The sequence below is a fragment of the Vitis vinifera genome, chromosome 7, assembly GCF_030704535.1.
Source record: "Vitis vinifera cultivar Pinot Noir 40024 chromosome 7, ASM3070453v1".
NCBI classification, from domain to species: domain Eukaryota; kingdom Viridiplantae; phylum Streptophyta; class Magnoliopsida; order Vitales; family Vitaceae; genus Vitis; species Vitis vinifera.
The window spans coordinates 1470187-1485848 of NC_081811.1; the positions used below are offsets into that span (position 1 = coordinate 1470187).

The 15662-nt window shown below is 37.1% G+C and overlaps 1 protein-coding gene across 4 annotated transcripts; it reads right to left on the reverse strand.

Moving 5' to 3' along the window:
* Positions 1 to 264: 264 nt before the first annotated feature.
* On the reverse strand, positions 265 to 15398 carry LOC100853644 (uncharacterized). 4 transcript variants are annotated; one of them, XM_010653678.3, is made up of 10 exons: positions 15134 to 15398; positions 12816 to 14983; positions 11721 to 11862; positions 11498 to 11580; positions 8201 to 8439; positions 7223 to 7309; positions 3623 to 3722; positions 2176 to 2389; positions 1547 to 2086; positions 265 to 1432 (listed from the first exon to the last, which is right to left on the reverse strand). In XM_010653678.3, the coding sequence occupies exons 2-10, from the start codon at positions 14850 to 14852 to the stop codon at positions 663 to 665; spliced, it is 4212 nt and encodes a 1403-aa protein (XP_010651980.1). In that variant the 5' UTR covers positions 14853 to 14983; positions 15134 to 15398; the 3' UTR covers positions 265 to 662. The 4 variants fall into 4 exon arrangements, with proteins under 4 accessions (XP_010651980.1, XP_010651979.1, XP_010651976.1 ...); XM_010653677.3 differs by having other exon boundaries at positions 265 to 2086; positions 11721 to 11859; XM_010653674.3 differs by having other exon boundaries at positions 265 to 2086.
* Positions 15399 to 15662: the final 264 nt, after the last annotated feature.

A 15662-nucleotide genomic window follows, 5' to 3' on the forward strand; every position in this document is an offset into this window, starting at 1 on the left:
TATGAAAAGTGTTTCCAAACATTAGAAAATGTTTTTAGCACATCTTAAAATTACTCTTAAATGGGCCTTAAAGTTTGTTTGACAACACTCTGGAAAAACACTTCTAATATAAAAAGTAACACTTGAATTTTCTAAAAACATTTTCATAGGAAAAACATTTCAACTAAAATTACTACTCTTAATTAGGCTGCCAACCTTTTCATTTGCAAGTAGCAAGGTTATAAGCATGAAAACAAGGCACAACCTAATCAAGATGTCAAAATATGGAAAAATGGAAACAGCTATTTCCTATCAATTAGGCTTGACTTTTTCCACATTTACAATGAAGATGGGGCAAGTCTGCTGTACACCACCTCCTCTGAATCAAGGTAGCATTTAAGTCATGATTGAGATTTGAGGATACTACTAAGTTACAGACCTCTTTAAAGCTATACCTGGACAAAAATTTTAAACAAACCCCCAAAACTTTGAGATGATCATAACCTAAATGACACAACTCTTCTGTGCTTACTTGTTTGTAGTTTTCACCACCAAAAAAAAACCCTATTGATATCCCAATTGAGAAAATGAAAGTTGAGTCTGTGAATCCAGCAAGAAGAGCACTCCCTATCATTTGTACAAGGCTGCTTTCAGAGGGGCTGTGGCTAATGGGGAGAAGAAAATTAACTAGCCTGGTTTGAAACTACCATCACCTCAGGAGCACCACCTGCTTTACACCCACCGGAGGCACAGAGAAGGGCCATACCAGAACCTGAGCTTGAGTGGTCAGCCACAGAATCAGACTCAATGACAGTCTGAGGCCTGTCTGGAGGAAAACCATCATCATGAGAACAAAGGCCGGTTTCACTGGCCTTATGGGAGTCTTTAGGAGTTTGATGGCACATTCCAACAGGACAAGTGAAGGCACATGCATCAGACTCAGGAACATCATTTCTGTCAAGGCCTGATGACAACTCCATGGGCTGGAGATGTTCATTAGGTTCTGTGGCGGCATCAGAAGGTTGGCAATTAGTATTAACTGAAGCAGCAACATATTCTAGTTTATGAGAATCAAGTCCATCACCCTGACAGGAAGATCCAAGATCACAGCCAACCAACAAAGCTGCGCAGGGATCATTTGCTACATCTCGCACTTTTTGGGGAGTAGATGGGGGCATCAGGTGAGAAACTGCATCATTTGAAGAGGTGCACCTCTGGCACAGAATCTCAGAACAACACTGAGTAGATGTTGGACATGCCCCACCTGGTGCTGAAGGATTAGGACCAACAACCGCAACCCCATCCTCAGCTTTGAGAGTATTTAGCACCTTGTCATCAGCTTCCAAAGTATATCCTATGACCTGCAACTGCTGAGAATCACTGTGCTTTCCATCCTTTGCATCATCAGACATCTGACTTCTAGCCTCAAAATTAAGGCAAGCAGTATTCTCACCTGACCCATGTAAAAAATCCACATCCAGGTGTTGAGGATTAATATTGTCATCCAAGGAATTATTACTTTGTTTTATAATGTCATTTTTCAGCTCAAAACCAACAGTTTCCTTACCCTCCTTGCATGCATGAAAAACTTCTTTCTCACAGCCAGTTGCTTCAGACCCAAGGCAAGAAACTCCAAGTGGTTTTTTTTCCATGTCACATGTTCTCTGTTGATTCAATTTGGAGTCAGATTCAACAGTCCTCTCAGCAGGAGCCAGAATGATAGAATCATCAACAGCAGTTTGATGTTTATCAATCCCTTCAGTAGCTGAGTGTGCATTTACTGCATGAGCATCACAAGCAGAAGGCTGAGGACATATGACAGTTCTATTTTTCCCCTCCAGATTATCATGGACTAGACTTTTTTCATTAGTAGCAGATTCTGGGAAATTGGTTGTCTCACTTGTGATGTCAGATGAATCATTCAAGGAGCCTTCATTAAGCTGTGAACCAGATTCCACAGCAGCAGGCCCATTGCATATTGCCAGAGAAAGATTGGCACCCTTGCTGGAAATATTCAAATCAGACCCAGGGGAACATGTCTTATCAGAATTATTTGCTACCCCATGCTTAATATCAAGATCCTTCTTAAGTTCATTGGACTCCAAAACTACAAGAACAAAGAGAGTTAAAAACAGAAATGATAAAGATAAAAGTTGATGGAAGGATTTTATATCTAAATAATAACTGAAAAACTACCTGCACTGGGGATCATGCTTTCTTCGGCGGACTGATCTTTCAATAGTGGTTTCTGTAGCATGTCTGTACCATGGAAGACTAACATATTCATGTTCCTCATTTCTTTTCTGCTTGACACTTCAAGAGGCTTGAAACCAAAAACTGAAGTCCATGTTTGCATGAGTTCGGAGATAGCAGGTATGACCAATTTCTCAACATTGAGAGAGTGAAGAGCCTGAAAAAGAGAAAAAAAGAAAAAAAAGGTTTGGAATAAGTGATATAGAAAAGGAATAGTTAGTTTGAAATCACTATGATTAAAGGAGATGGTTTCTGATGAAATAAATGGACATCCAATAGGATCCATAAGACTAATAGAACTTCTGCAGATGCATATTCCAACCCAAATAGAGGCATGCATTCAAATGTATGCAATTAAGCACTCAATTCAATCCCTATGAATGTAGAAAGTGTGGATCCTGATGCATCCTTCAAGCTACAAGTAGCGAAGCAGCGCAGAACAAGACTAAGGAATTATCCAGATGGTCATCTTTCAATAAGGCATCAATCCCAACAAAAAGAGAGAAATATATGTTCTGAAACAAAAGAAAACGAATATTTCAAGTAATAATTGTCATTTATGCTATAATATGATTTTAGGTTTCATGGTCAACTCACCAAACACCATCTAATAAAGGCAAGAAGGAATTTTTGCGGTGTTACAAATGTATTCTGGATTTTGCGAAAATATAAGATAAATAAATAGTGTAGCATAAATGCTATTGTTACTGCTTCCTTCCCTTCTCAAATACTTTTTTCTAGCTTTTTTTCATTTCTTCTGGACTTTAGACCTGTTTGGAAGTAACTATGGTAAAAACACTTTTGCCTTGTAAAGCTTTTATCACTAGCACCTATATTAAAAACTCTTTTATGGAAAATTATCTAGAGTTTGGCTATAAACAAACAAAAAAAAGTGTTTTTGATAGTGTTTTTAGTAATATATTATATAAAACAAGAAGTAAATTTTCAAAAAGTACCCATTAAATTTTTAAAGGTGATTCTTAAAGCTTGCATTAAATACCTAATTTTTGTAAAGAAAGTGCTTGCAAACATTAGGAAACACTTCGAACCTTCCCAAGATGGCTCTTCCACATGAATATTTACAAAATTTTGCCATTGTTGGGCTCAGATAAACAACACCATATCTTGCAAACCACTAAAATCAAATGAGCTTAACCATCAAATGCAAAAAAGAAAATACTCTTCAGAAAGATAATCCTATCAAAATAATAACAATATTCTTCAGAAAATCCATGTTTAAAGTAATAATTAACACAGGGAAATGGTTCAAACTATAGGTATCAAGTTAACAGTAAAAGTAAATGAAACTCACTGAAGCAATTAACTTGCATTCACAAGCACATGAAATGTAGGCAACAAGTAATGAAAAGAAATTTGATTGAAAACATACAGATTCAATTGCATTCAGAAGCCGACGGCACATCCCTTGGCGCCTATAAATATGGCGAGTTCCAATGAATGGCATCTCAGCTAACTTGTTTCCGTGGATCCTGTTCGACCAAGTGGAAAAAAAAGAAAGAAACTGTTGGGATTTAAATCTGTAACAAAAACAACAGCATGCACATGCAAAACCCAGAAAGTCATATTACTCTGAGCTAGGATCACCAACATCAACCAAATTCACTCTATGAAGAGGAGCATAGAATGAATTATCAATATTGCATTACTTAGATTGCATGACAATGTGTCTTATTAATTGATGCACTGGGAGAAAAGCAAGGGTGGAGGGCAGTTTTATAGGACATGAAGATCCAATACACATACATCATGATCAAAAATATTTCCAGCTTAAAGGGCAAGAAATGAAATAAGGAAAGTCATGATATGTATACAAAATTTGGTAAATCACTGATAGGAGCATGTGTACTTACAAGCAGAGTAGTGTAGGGAGCAAAAAAAAAAAAAAAAAAAGGGTTTCCCAGAAGCATATAATGCAATAGCATTCTCCAATTCATAAGCATGTTGAAGACTAATACAAGCAGTGACAACCACCTCTTGGTACATTTTACTATAGGTACAGGGATCATAAAACTTTGGATTGAATGAGACAGCAACATCCATGTCTGATCTTTTCACATATGGGTTTTTCCCCCTTTAATAATTACATTCAGCTGTTCTTGTTTATTTGGTTTCTAATTTACGGTGTAAAACTAATCAATACTTAATCATAAACAGATGTGGAAAGGAACAGTTATCCAAATCTGTCTGATCAGTTCAACTAACTGATCATACTCAGACATGTTGATCTAATCCATTACAACCTGAACCTAAATTGCATACATAACCCCTGGGTAAACAAATGGCTTTGGAATGATCAGGATGAAACAATCAGATGTCTATCCAAGAGGCTGGTTAAACAAAAAAAAAAAAAAACTTAGACGTGATTATTTACAACCTAGTTAGTGGCATGAATTGGTTAATGGGCAAGTAGCCTATGGTTCGGACTGGTGAAAAAAGAGAACAAAAAAAATAACTCTCACTCAGCAAGATCCCAACTAATCCACAAAATAGACAAAGGCATTGAGTCTTGTACACATATTTAATGAAACCATAAACAATTACACAAGTGAAAGATTAACCAAAATCCTAACCAAGGATGGATAAAAACACTCACCAAACATGTTTTATGAAGGCTAAATTTGCACCTGGGATCATAATTGCCTTTTCACTCTAATACCATGCTAGTAGTTCTATCACACAAATCTTAGAATATATGCTTATTCCCTTTACACTGTATAAAAGAGCCCCAACATATTTAATTGGAAGTTTACCATAAATAATCCATTAAGTGTGAATGCTCACAAGAAACCAAGAAGAGGTTTTTATTCATAAGACCAGCTGACCCAAAGCTGCTTCATAATGATGAATTAAGTCCAGTTATTACTTCAGAAAATTTTTTATTTTTAATAAAATATAACATTGAACAACCAATTTTCCTAAAAGCTTGAGCATATAAGATTTGAGTCCTCCATTTATATTATGCTCTTTAACACCCTCCCTCACATGCAACCCTATACCCACTTGTGGAGAGACACAGATTCAAAGACAATCAACCAACCAAAATCAGCCTCTTTTAGGCCTACATGTGGGCTCCACAAATTAGGGAAGTAAATATTTTGCAAAAAAGATTGAATACATAACCTTCCGCTAAGTAAAGCTCTAATACCATGTTAAACTACCAATTTTCCCAAAAGCTTAAACTTGCAAGATTTGGATCCACAATGTATATCATGCTCTTTAACAGATAAACAAATGATCAGCACAAAGAAGAATACAAACAGTGTGCTCTTTCGCTAAGATCCTTGAGGAAACAAAGTTTTCAAACCTCGGCAAAGTACTTCAACAATAATAACAGGATTTGGGGATAAGCAATAAGTTGTACATGCAATTTAAATCAATTCTTAGAAAAATTAAATTAACAAGTATTCCTAAAAGCTTAATCTTGTAAGACTGGGTTCACAATGTATATCATGTTCTATAACAGATAAACAAATGATCAACACAAAGAAAAGTACAAACAATGTGCTCCTTTGCTAAGATCCTTGAGGAAACAAAGTTTTCAAACCTCAACAAAGCACTTCAACAATAATAACAGGATTTAGGGATAAGCAATAAGTTGTATATGTAATTTAAATTAAGTCCTAGACAAATCAAATCAACGAACACCATCATACTGAAGTCCAATCTCAACTAAAATTAGGCCTTTCAACAAGTTCCAAATTCAATACAATACCAATACACCCCTCCAAATTTTTTGCAACAGAGACTGTAATGGAATTCTAGCACTAACCTAAATCACACCTGACTCACTCAACAACAAGACAATAATGAGTGAAAATCTTGGGGAGATAAAAGTTCTGCTTGTGAACAAGAAGAAATTCACAAAATACAACTTAATATCCTTCTTTCTTGAACATCGGTTACTTACAAATCTAAAGGTTTTAGGAAACAACTTCACCAATGCCCTGATCTATGATACCCAAACTTTTCAACTTCACCCAACATAACCATGACCACATGACATGACAAGGGTGTGGGTGTACAATCCTTGATGGATACTTGTATTTTGCATCAGATATTGACTATTGCAATTTTTTTTTTTCAAAAATAGGCAATAAATGGAAAAAGAGAGAGAGTTTTTTATCGAGGATATGTTACTTTTTTCTTTCTTATTGACTAATTGATTTTTTTTCTTTGTTATGCCACATCTAAATACCATTCAAGATCCTTTTCCAAACGAGTCACTATGTTGTAGAATTTGAAATATGAAGGGTCAAACACCAACACACACCAGCACAATATCCATACCCGAAAAGTAACATAGGTGCTGATAGTTATTAACTCAATTATGATTTTCAGCGGCACACATGGCCCAGTGGTAAAACCGTAAGCCTAGGGTGAATTATAAACTCAAACAACCTGGATAGACTCCTATAGGCATCAAAACACTCAGATTTACTAGAGACAAGTGTTCTATGAGTGATTGCATGTATCTGGGTCACATTAAGTCCTTGTACAAAATAAGTGATCAGGGCGTTCCCTCGTTTATCAGAAGAAAAAAAATGTCAATTTAATTCTGTTTTCAAATGAATAAGAATATATGTCAATTTTGTGGTTTCAAGATATAGCTAAAATGAAACTCGCCAAAGTAGCCCAATTGGTTAGGGCAAGTGCTAGGAAGTGTGGTCTCAATAAGTGGCACATGGTCATGAGTTCGAATCCTATCATTGATGATACCTTGAATTTACCCAGTGTTGAATGTTGTGGGGCGGTCAGCACCACAAGGTTTAGGTCTCCATGGAGAATCCTAAGGGCTTGGTCATGCAAGGTTCCTCGGTTATCAAAAAAAAAAAATGATATAGCTAAGACAAGATATTTGAATTCTGAACTAAGAGAAGAAAGTGATGATAACACTCTCAAAAAGACAAATGTGATGATAAATCTCAAAAAAAAATTATTGTAATGATAATTAATTTAGGTGGAAACATACCTAATAGATGCAGCAGATATGATCTCCTCCCCCCTCTCAAGAATAGCAGTGAAGAAGCCACTATAATTGAGCCTATTAAAGTTTGAACTTCACAAGGAAAAAAAAAAAATAAACAAAAACGCGTAAGGAAAAATACACATACAAATCATTAAACACCAAGAAATGCAGTTAAGAGGGATAATTTACTATTTCTATACAAGCAAAAGCAAACAAAAGAAACAGGCTAGTTGCAAGACAACAAAGAACCGCCAAAAAGGGGTTTGGGATTGTTGTTTGATCTTTTTTTTTTTTTTTTAATATCCTTTCAAATTGATTTGTTGGTCATCTTTGGCATTTCTAGGTTTTTGTTTCTCCTTTGTTACCTTGGGTGAGGCTTTCTTTGTATACTGCCGGTGCACTTAGGGAGCGCCCCCTGTTTTGGCTTGTTTTAATATGATTTCTTCTCTTGGTTTATCAAAAAAAAAAAAAAAGGAGATAGGTTTCATTTGTTCATTTGAAAAGTCTTCTATTAGGGTAACTATGTTAAATTCATCTTGTTTTTGTACGATACAAAAAATGAATTCCATTTATATATGTGGTATTTGTTTTTTCAGACATTATCAGGAGCAGATATTAAAGCAGAAGAAAAGAACATGTAAACCTCAGAAAGTTGTTCAAAGCATTTGCCTTTGACAAGCCTGTAGAATATTAGGTATGAAACTTCCACAAGGCAAACTAACAAGACTAGTGTTGCATGAAAACCAACATAAATGTGAATCCAAAAGCTACCATCAAAAAGAAAATGCAATGATGTTTTCCTCATAAAAGAGATCTCTAGTCTCACAACTATACATTAGACAAATTCTCCAAAATTTTCAGAATAAACTTATATATAGAAAAAAAATTGGTAATCTTTCTTACAAGGCCAGTAGCCCACATGCAATGTTCAGCTAGTACACAGCTTTTCTAGAGGGGCAAAAACAGTTCAAGATTGCTTACCCACAATTATAGAGAACATTATGAATCAAATTGATCCCACTTCTTTGATCAACTATAGGCAAAAAGCACTCATCCATAATAGACAATGCAACAGCTAGCTTGGAATTGCATTCAACCTTCTGAGGTATTCCATTAAGGGATATATCAAAGCCAACCTCAGTTCGCTGAACAAGAGTCCATGAAAATCCATCTTCCAATTCATGTTTAACCCCAAGAAGCATCTGTAGTTGCTCAAAGAGCTGGAAAGGCAACAGATACATACAATCATTTCAGTGAACAGAAAATACCAAAAACAGATGAATTACAAATTAAGTAGGACAGTCAATTTACCTCTTTAAATAAAAAGAGAAAAAAAAGTGTTAACATATGTGTCAAGAAGAAGATACACACAAAGGCACTACAACTGTGCAATTACAAATTAATTACATGCACATTAAGTCTTTCAAGTACAAACAATCAGACTGCCATGTATTATCCAAGAGTGCAAATCTCCCTTCACATGGAAAGTAATAACTGTCAAGCATGTCATACTTAATGAATGGCTTTTCAAGAAGACCCCTATAAGGATCCACTCCAAATTATGTAGATATCATCTGCTCTTGACTTCATGGGCCCTCACAACATTAAAACGTATCTACATGATTAAGAGAAATTGTACATATATAGTATCAAGAACTTTTTCTCCTATCTAAGGTGGGATATCACAATCACCCCTCATGCAAACATAACATCCTTGTTGTGTCCCACAAGATTGCAAAGTCAAACAAACAAACATCCCTTGTAGGGCCAAACAAATTCCCACACCAAGATTAAGGATCGGTTCTGATATCATTTGTAATGACCCACTCTCAACCATGATGTTGTCTGCTTTGGGCTTTCACGACTTTAAAATGCATCTACATGGTTAAGAAAGATCTATACACAGTGCTAGGAACTTTATCTCCTATACAATGTGGGATATCGTAATTATATAGATGTGTTTTAAAACCGTAAAGATCCTTTAAGCCTAGAGTGGACAATATCTATATGGAAGGGAGCGGACTATTACAAATGGTATTAGAGTCAATCCTCAACCCTAATGTTGGAGTTTGTTTAACCCCATAAGAGATGTCTATCTGTTTGACCTCACAATCCTATGGGACACGACAAGGACATTGTATCTATATCAAGGGATGATTGTGATATCCTACATTGGATAGAGGAAAAAGTTCATAACACTATATATATATATACTTGTATAGACACTTAATCATATAGACGTATTTTAAAGTCATGAGAACCCATTGGACCTGAGTAGACAATATCTACATGATTAGGAGTGGGTCATTACAACCCCACTCTAAGAAATGTCCATTAGTAAAATTATCATGGCTATTGAAGTGAGAAAAAACTTACTGAGTGAAAATTCTAACCTTAATTATCAATACACTAAAAAAGCAACCTAATAGTTAATCTTGGAAATTTAATAACATGCAATTCAGATGAAGAAAGCAAAGCCGGCTCCTAATCACTCCAGGTCCGTGCAATGAATCCAATTTTGTTAATGCATCAGCAAAGATAACCCATTAATATAACAAATTTTTCATCTTTGTTTTATCAAGAAATGCATTTCTAAGCATAAACAGCAACATTAATAGTAAACATAAATAGATTAGGGCATTAACATAACTAAGTCTTCTGCCAAAAGTTTCCTTACATGTTACAGGATACCCTCCTCCCAAAAGCCCTTCTATATGAACTCTTCTCCAAGATTGGCCCCAGTATAATAATAGCCAGGATTAGCTACATCCACTTCAATTAAGCTCTCTAAGGAAATTCCTACAGGCTATGCTGTTAGATTCAAATCTAATTGTGATCATTAGGAATTTAGATCAGAAATTTCAAAGTCCCAGGAATTGGTAGAATGGTAGTTGTTTACTTGAAAAGATTCCCAAGAATTACATTTCTGCCTTCTCCCCAATTCCCCTGAAATACAGCAGCCCTATCTTTCACATTATTTGGTAGCAATTTATAATTTCTTCCCAGGTCCTTGAGAATTCCTAATCTCATAAACTGAAGTTCATTCTTTTCCCCAAGAAACAGGAAAAAAGCTTTGAAAAGTTAGGAAAACTTTGCTGCAAGTGGTTCACAACATTTACAGGCATTTGGGTCATCGGTGAAAAAATATATATTAGATCAAAACCTTGTTTTTTTGTTTTTTGACTTGTATGACCCAGAATGAACAAAGAGGAGACCCATGTGGTTTAGTTCTAACTTCAAAAGATTGGCAGCCAAGAAGAAAATTTTGGAAAATGAGGCTCCTGAAAACATTGATCATGTTGTTCACCATTTTTTAATCACATTCATCCTTGCAAAGGGAACAACTAGATAACCTCTGTTCAAGTTAGGCCAGAACATAAAGGAAAAGAATTGACATTATGAGACATATATTCAAATTTTCATGTACATCCAAACAGCATTAATCTCAATTCCCAAGAATTCCAACTCTTGAGAGTATAATTTGCAACTTCTGAGCATTGAAACTCTCCACAGATAAACATGGCCACATATCTTGGTTGTGTTTTCCCATTAACCAAAGAACAGCCGATTAGCTTAAATAAGCTTCAGTTATCTTTAAATCCCTCCATCTTGGACAGTTTCTAATCCCTAGAGGCCAAGCAAACCAAAGGTTATCGCTAGGTACAATGCTTTTAGCCATTATGGTATGAACCCCATCAAGAACTTCACCCTCGCAGCCAAATGATTTCCAGAATGAACTCCAATAATAAACCAAGCAACAGCATGGTTAAGATGATGATAGACTGAGCACCAAAATTAGATTCTCATAAGAAAAAACTGGGGATGACCAATGCATGCAACTTATTTCCTTAAACAACTCTGATTGCTTGTTCCTGTCAAATAAACCAGAAAGTGGTGATAATTGTTTAAATTACTAATAAATTTAGATTATTATTTAAAAAACATTCAATATCAGAAAAGGTTGGGTTGGATTGGCCATCCCATTAAAACACTTGAATCGCTGATTCCAAATACTACATAACACACAGCAGCAGCAAATTGAAGACCTGAATATACATATGGCCATTAATTTGAACATATCTAGCAAGTAAATGAGATAATCAGCAGAGCAAAACAGAGAAGGGCACTACTACATAATGAAGCAGTAAGCAACAAGGCATTAAGAACTTTAGCCACTTCTGAAAAACATGGAAGGAAAGATACAACTCTAATATTTATTATTAAAAACAAGTAAAACCACATTATAAAGTTTAAGCAGAAACAGCAATAAAATGATACCTCTCGGCATGTTTTCCCACAAAAGGAAGGACTACTGGAATCATCAAGTATAGAATCTTCTCCCTGAGTACACATGTGATGATCTACAATAGCAAAATCAATAATGCTTTCAGCCATAACTTCTCGCTTTAGGCCACAAAGCCTTTAAAGGGGGAAAGTACAAACATAAGAATCTACATGCAACCAAAACAATTGAAACATTAAGAAGAATAAAGGTAGGTACATTTTTCCTCACACAATTGGCAAGTAAGTAATGCAGAATCGTTTACATCAAGATTGTAGTTCATTTGATCTGTGTTCCCACTGAACATTCCACAAAACTTGCATGAACAATATATACAGTGCCAGTCACCTGAAGGGAACTTCTGCAATGAGATTAAACAAATCAATGCCTCATCTGCCAGAGTAAAACAATATGTGAACCTATTCTACATCTAACAGCAGCAATGAAGTATCTATCTTCTAAAGCCAAAATGTGTTTCCCATTCTGGCTATCTTTCACGAGTATATATCATAATGCAGAAATTCAACAGAACATTTCAACCACAACCAGCACATCCCAGTTTGAATTAACAAGGAAACATGTCCCCAAATTTTATTTTTTATTTGTTTAACTTGCACTAGTTGCATTTATCACCCATATGTCTACACTAGGGGTGGCAATAGGCAATGACCCCGCCAGGACTGGGAGCCCAACCCAACCTAAAGAAAAGACTAGGCAAGTTCCCTAAGCAAGACAGCCATGAGTTTGTAATTTTCTTTCCGATTGTAGTATTTAAGGGACAAACACTAAAAGGGCATCACCTACAACTTGGAAAACTAGAAAATTGTTAACATTATATATAGAAATTCATACGTTTGAACCATATTTATCTATTTGTATTCCTTATTTAATAAGGTTTTCCACAGTCCGTGCTTAGCAAGTGCAATTTACAAACATAGAACATGGGCAAAGTTTTTTTAGGATGTGACCATGTTCCTATGAACAGCAGTTGGGCAGCCCAACCCAAGCCCCTCCAGAAGCTAATTTTAGTCCCGCACTTAATGTCACATTGTGAAACCTGAAAAGTGTTAGCACCATTCGCCAAGAATCAAGATCAGCTTTCAGGAACCTTAGTGTACTACCAGAACAAAATGAGCCCTTAATGCCTGTGAATACCAATAGCAAGACATCTTCACCACTTTCTTATGCTGCAAAAGCTAAAACCTATTCAACATGTCATGAAAAAAAAATTAAGCAGCTAAAGAGAAAGCAAGATTATCTATCAATGAAATTGAAACAACAGATAAAACAGTAAGAGATGTAATATATCCATACTTGTATATCCAAGCAGCTTTGGTGGAATGTTGATGGACAACCATCACAACAGATCAAGTCCCCACCATCTCCGCATATGCCACAGGTATCATCATTTGGATCATCAGCACCAACGTCTACAAGGTGGAACCCACTTCTTTCAGACTCCTCTTGTTTATTCCATGAATCTAGCTGGCACTGTAACAGAGAAATCCCAGTCTCTAAAATTATATTTTGAGATGGTTCGCACAATTTCATTCCTGCATGAATCTCAAATTTCGAAATTGTGAATATTTCACTACAGCAACCACAGCGAATGCCATCTCTTGAAATCCAACCCTCAAGCAGTGCCCGTGTTTTTCTTCGGTTCATATATTGCACCTTTGCATTGAGTGGCACAGTTCCCAAATCAACCATCCAGGAAAGCAGTGTTCGTTTCCCAGAATATGGTACATAGCCATCAGTATCTGTAGTCAACCCTTCCTTAGAGTGGCGGGCCAAAAGAGCAAATCGTTTTGTATTTTGAGTTCTTTGTAATTTGCGGTTCCTGACTGATGTTAATATTCCCTTATGTAGCATCCCAGTTAAATTATCTTGCCCAGAAAGAGATGATCTCCCTTTCATTTTCCTGTTTGATGACTTCCCTCCAGCATGTTTATTTTTTCCAGATTTCTTTTTTACGATACAACATTTCATCTCACCTCCGCTGTCATATTCTTGCTCCAATTTCAATCTTCTCTTCTTTCCCTTACTAGCATTCCTCTTCAGTTTCGTGAGAACCCCATCTGGTATTGGAGTAAATGTAAAACCAGGCTCACAATGACCATCTTCATAGTGGCTTTTAAGCACATTGTAAGCCAAGGTGACCGACCAGTAGCCCCGCCCTGTAGGACTTGTATACACTGCATCATTATACTCTTTATCCCTCCTAGGCCTATAATCAATTGTCCAACCCGCCCTCATAAGCATATCTATTATTTGCTCTCTTACTAACTTCTTTTCGGCAGCTCTACCATCTTTGCTTTTTCCTTTCTTGTGTTTAGCTTTTCTTCCTCCCCTTTTCCCTTTCCTAAAACCAAAAGCACCCACTCCCTTGCCTCTTACACCTGATGAAGTTTCATGCTCCTGTATGCCCAGTTCATGGGATTTACTTTTTTCAGTTAATGAAAATCTGCTTGATTCTGTCCCTATATGACTGTTTGGTCCATTCCGCTGGACAATGCCTTCCAACTTAGAGGCCCTCGTGTTTCTCTTTGACCCACTTGCCTTTTTGTTCTTTACCCTCTCTAACACCACATTTTTCCCCAGTACCTTAGGAGGCCTGCCACGTTTTCGTTTCACTTTCTCTGACCCACTTGCCTCTTCTTTCTCATCAAGTACCCTCTCCAACACCACATTTTTCCCTTGATCCTTACGAGGCCTCCCCCGTCTTCGTTCCACATGAACAGGTCTCCCCTGTTTCCCTTTCAACTTCTTTCTTGAGCCACCATCAGATTCATCTTCCTCTATCTTCACCCTTTTCTTGTCATAATGAGCACTACCACTGTCCCTCTGGCCAACCATATCGCTTTCACTCTGTTCAAGATCAACTTCTTTCCCACTCCCATTTTTTTCCATCTGAATGGCTTGCATTGCCACAGTCTTTGACCGTAGAACCCTACCAACAACCTCAACTTTACATTCCAAAGACTCCTTCACCTTCTTACAATCCCCAATCCCACCTTCACCACGTTCAGACTTACTCTTCCTACCCCTTTTCCTCCCACGTCGTCCCGGTTCGCTAGCTTTGCCAACTTCTTCACATTCACACTCAACTTTCACACTTTCCTTTGGCAAAGGCACAATTGCAGTTTCCTTGGACTCTCCATTCGCCTCCAAATCACTTGAAATCAATAGCGGGCATCTCTGATCATTTGAATTCAAACCCTTTTCTTCACTCTCTAAACCACCATTGTTAATCACCTCATTTCCCCTTCTCCGAACAATCACACGGCTCGAAGGCCCATTCCCCCTCTCGAGCTGGGCCGCTAAACTCCCAGATCGCAAACCCTCCTTCATCTCATCAAATCACCCCCCAAACCCTAATTTCAAAAACTCCGTCCTGAGATTATCACAAACCCACCCGAATCAAACCAAGATACATGAGCAGCCAAGCTCAATCAATCTCCAAGCAGTACCACGAAGTTTCACTGCACAAAATCATAAGCTCGATCTCACCAACAACCCAAAGAACCCAAAAAAGACTAACAACAATAATTCTCAAGATTCAAAAACAACTAGAAAAAAAAATTTAAAAAAAAAAAAAACAAATAAATAATTCGAACAAAACAGATCAGAACCTGATACAGTGAAAACGCATACCAATGCCGAAGAGCAGACAGAAGCCATCACCGAACGACGTCGTTCGGCGGAACCGTATCGAGCCTCCGCCGGTGATGTCTGAAAGAGAAGGACAATTGGGGCCGAATTCGGGGAAGGGGGTTTAGAGAGAGAAAGTAGAGAGTTTAGAGAGAGAGGATTGGTGGATTTTTATTTACCGTGACGGGGTTGTACCTTTGACACGCTGTAGACTGTTGTACCACATTGTAATGGGCGGGATCGTAATTTTGGATTCACACCGTAATTCCAATTTCCCTCCATAAAGTATTTGTGGGAAATTAGGAATCAAATTCTATCATACCATGTGTGCCTTCTAGCCCAGCCGCCCTGGCACGCCAAGCCGGTGGCCTCCATCCCTAAAACTTTGATCGGTTGAAGTCAACATCATTTTTTTTTTTTCTGATTATTTTGTGATTTTGTTTGGATTTGAAATTGGAACCGGTTGGTTGGGTCCGGGTCGAGCCGCGAGCCAATGGGTGTGCGGCTCAA

What these genes read in the sequence shown, in the direction of transcription:
- LOC100853644 (XM_010653674.3), bottom strand. Translation starts at nt 14,852, where the DNA reads ATGAAGGAGGGTTTGCGATCTGGGAGTTTAGCGGCCCAGCTCGAGAGG. An exon ending in CCAATTGTGTGAGGAAAAAT is followed by an intron (nt 11,581 to 11,720) that starts GTACCTACCTTT and finishes TTGCTATTGTAG; the next exon opens with ATCATCACATGTGTACTCAG. An exon ending in AATGTTCTCTATAATTGTGG is followed by an intron (nt 7,310 to 8,200) that starts GTAAGCAATCTT and finishes TTCCTTGTGAAG; the next exon opens with TTCAAACTTTAATAGGCTCA.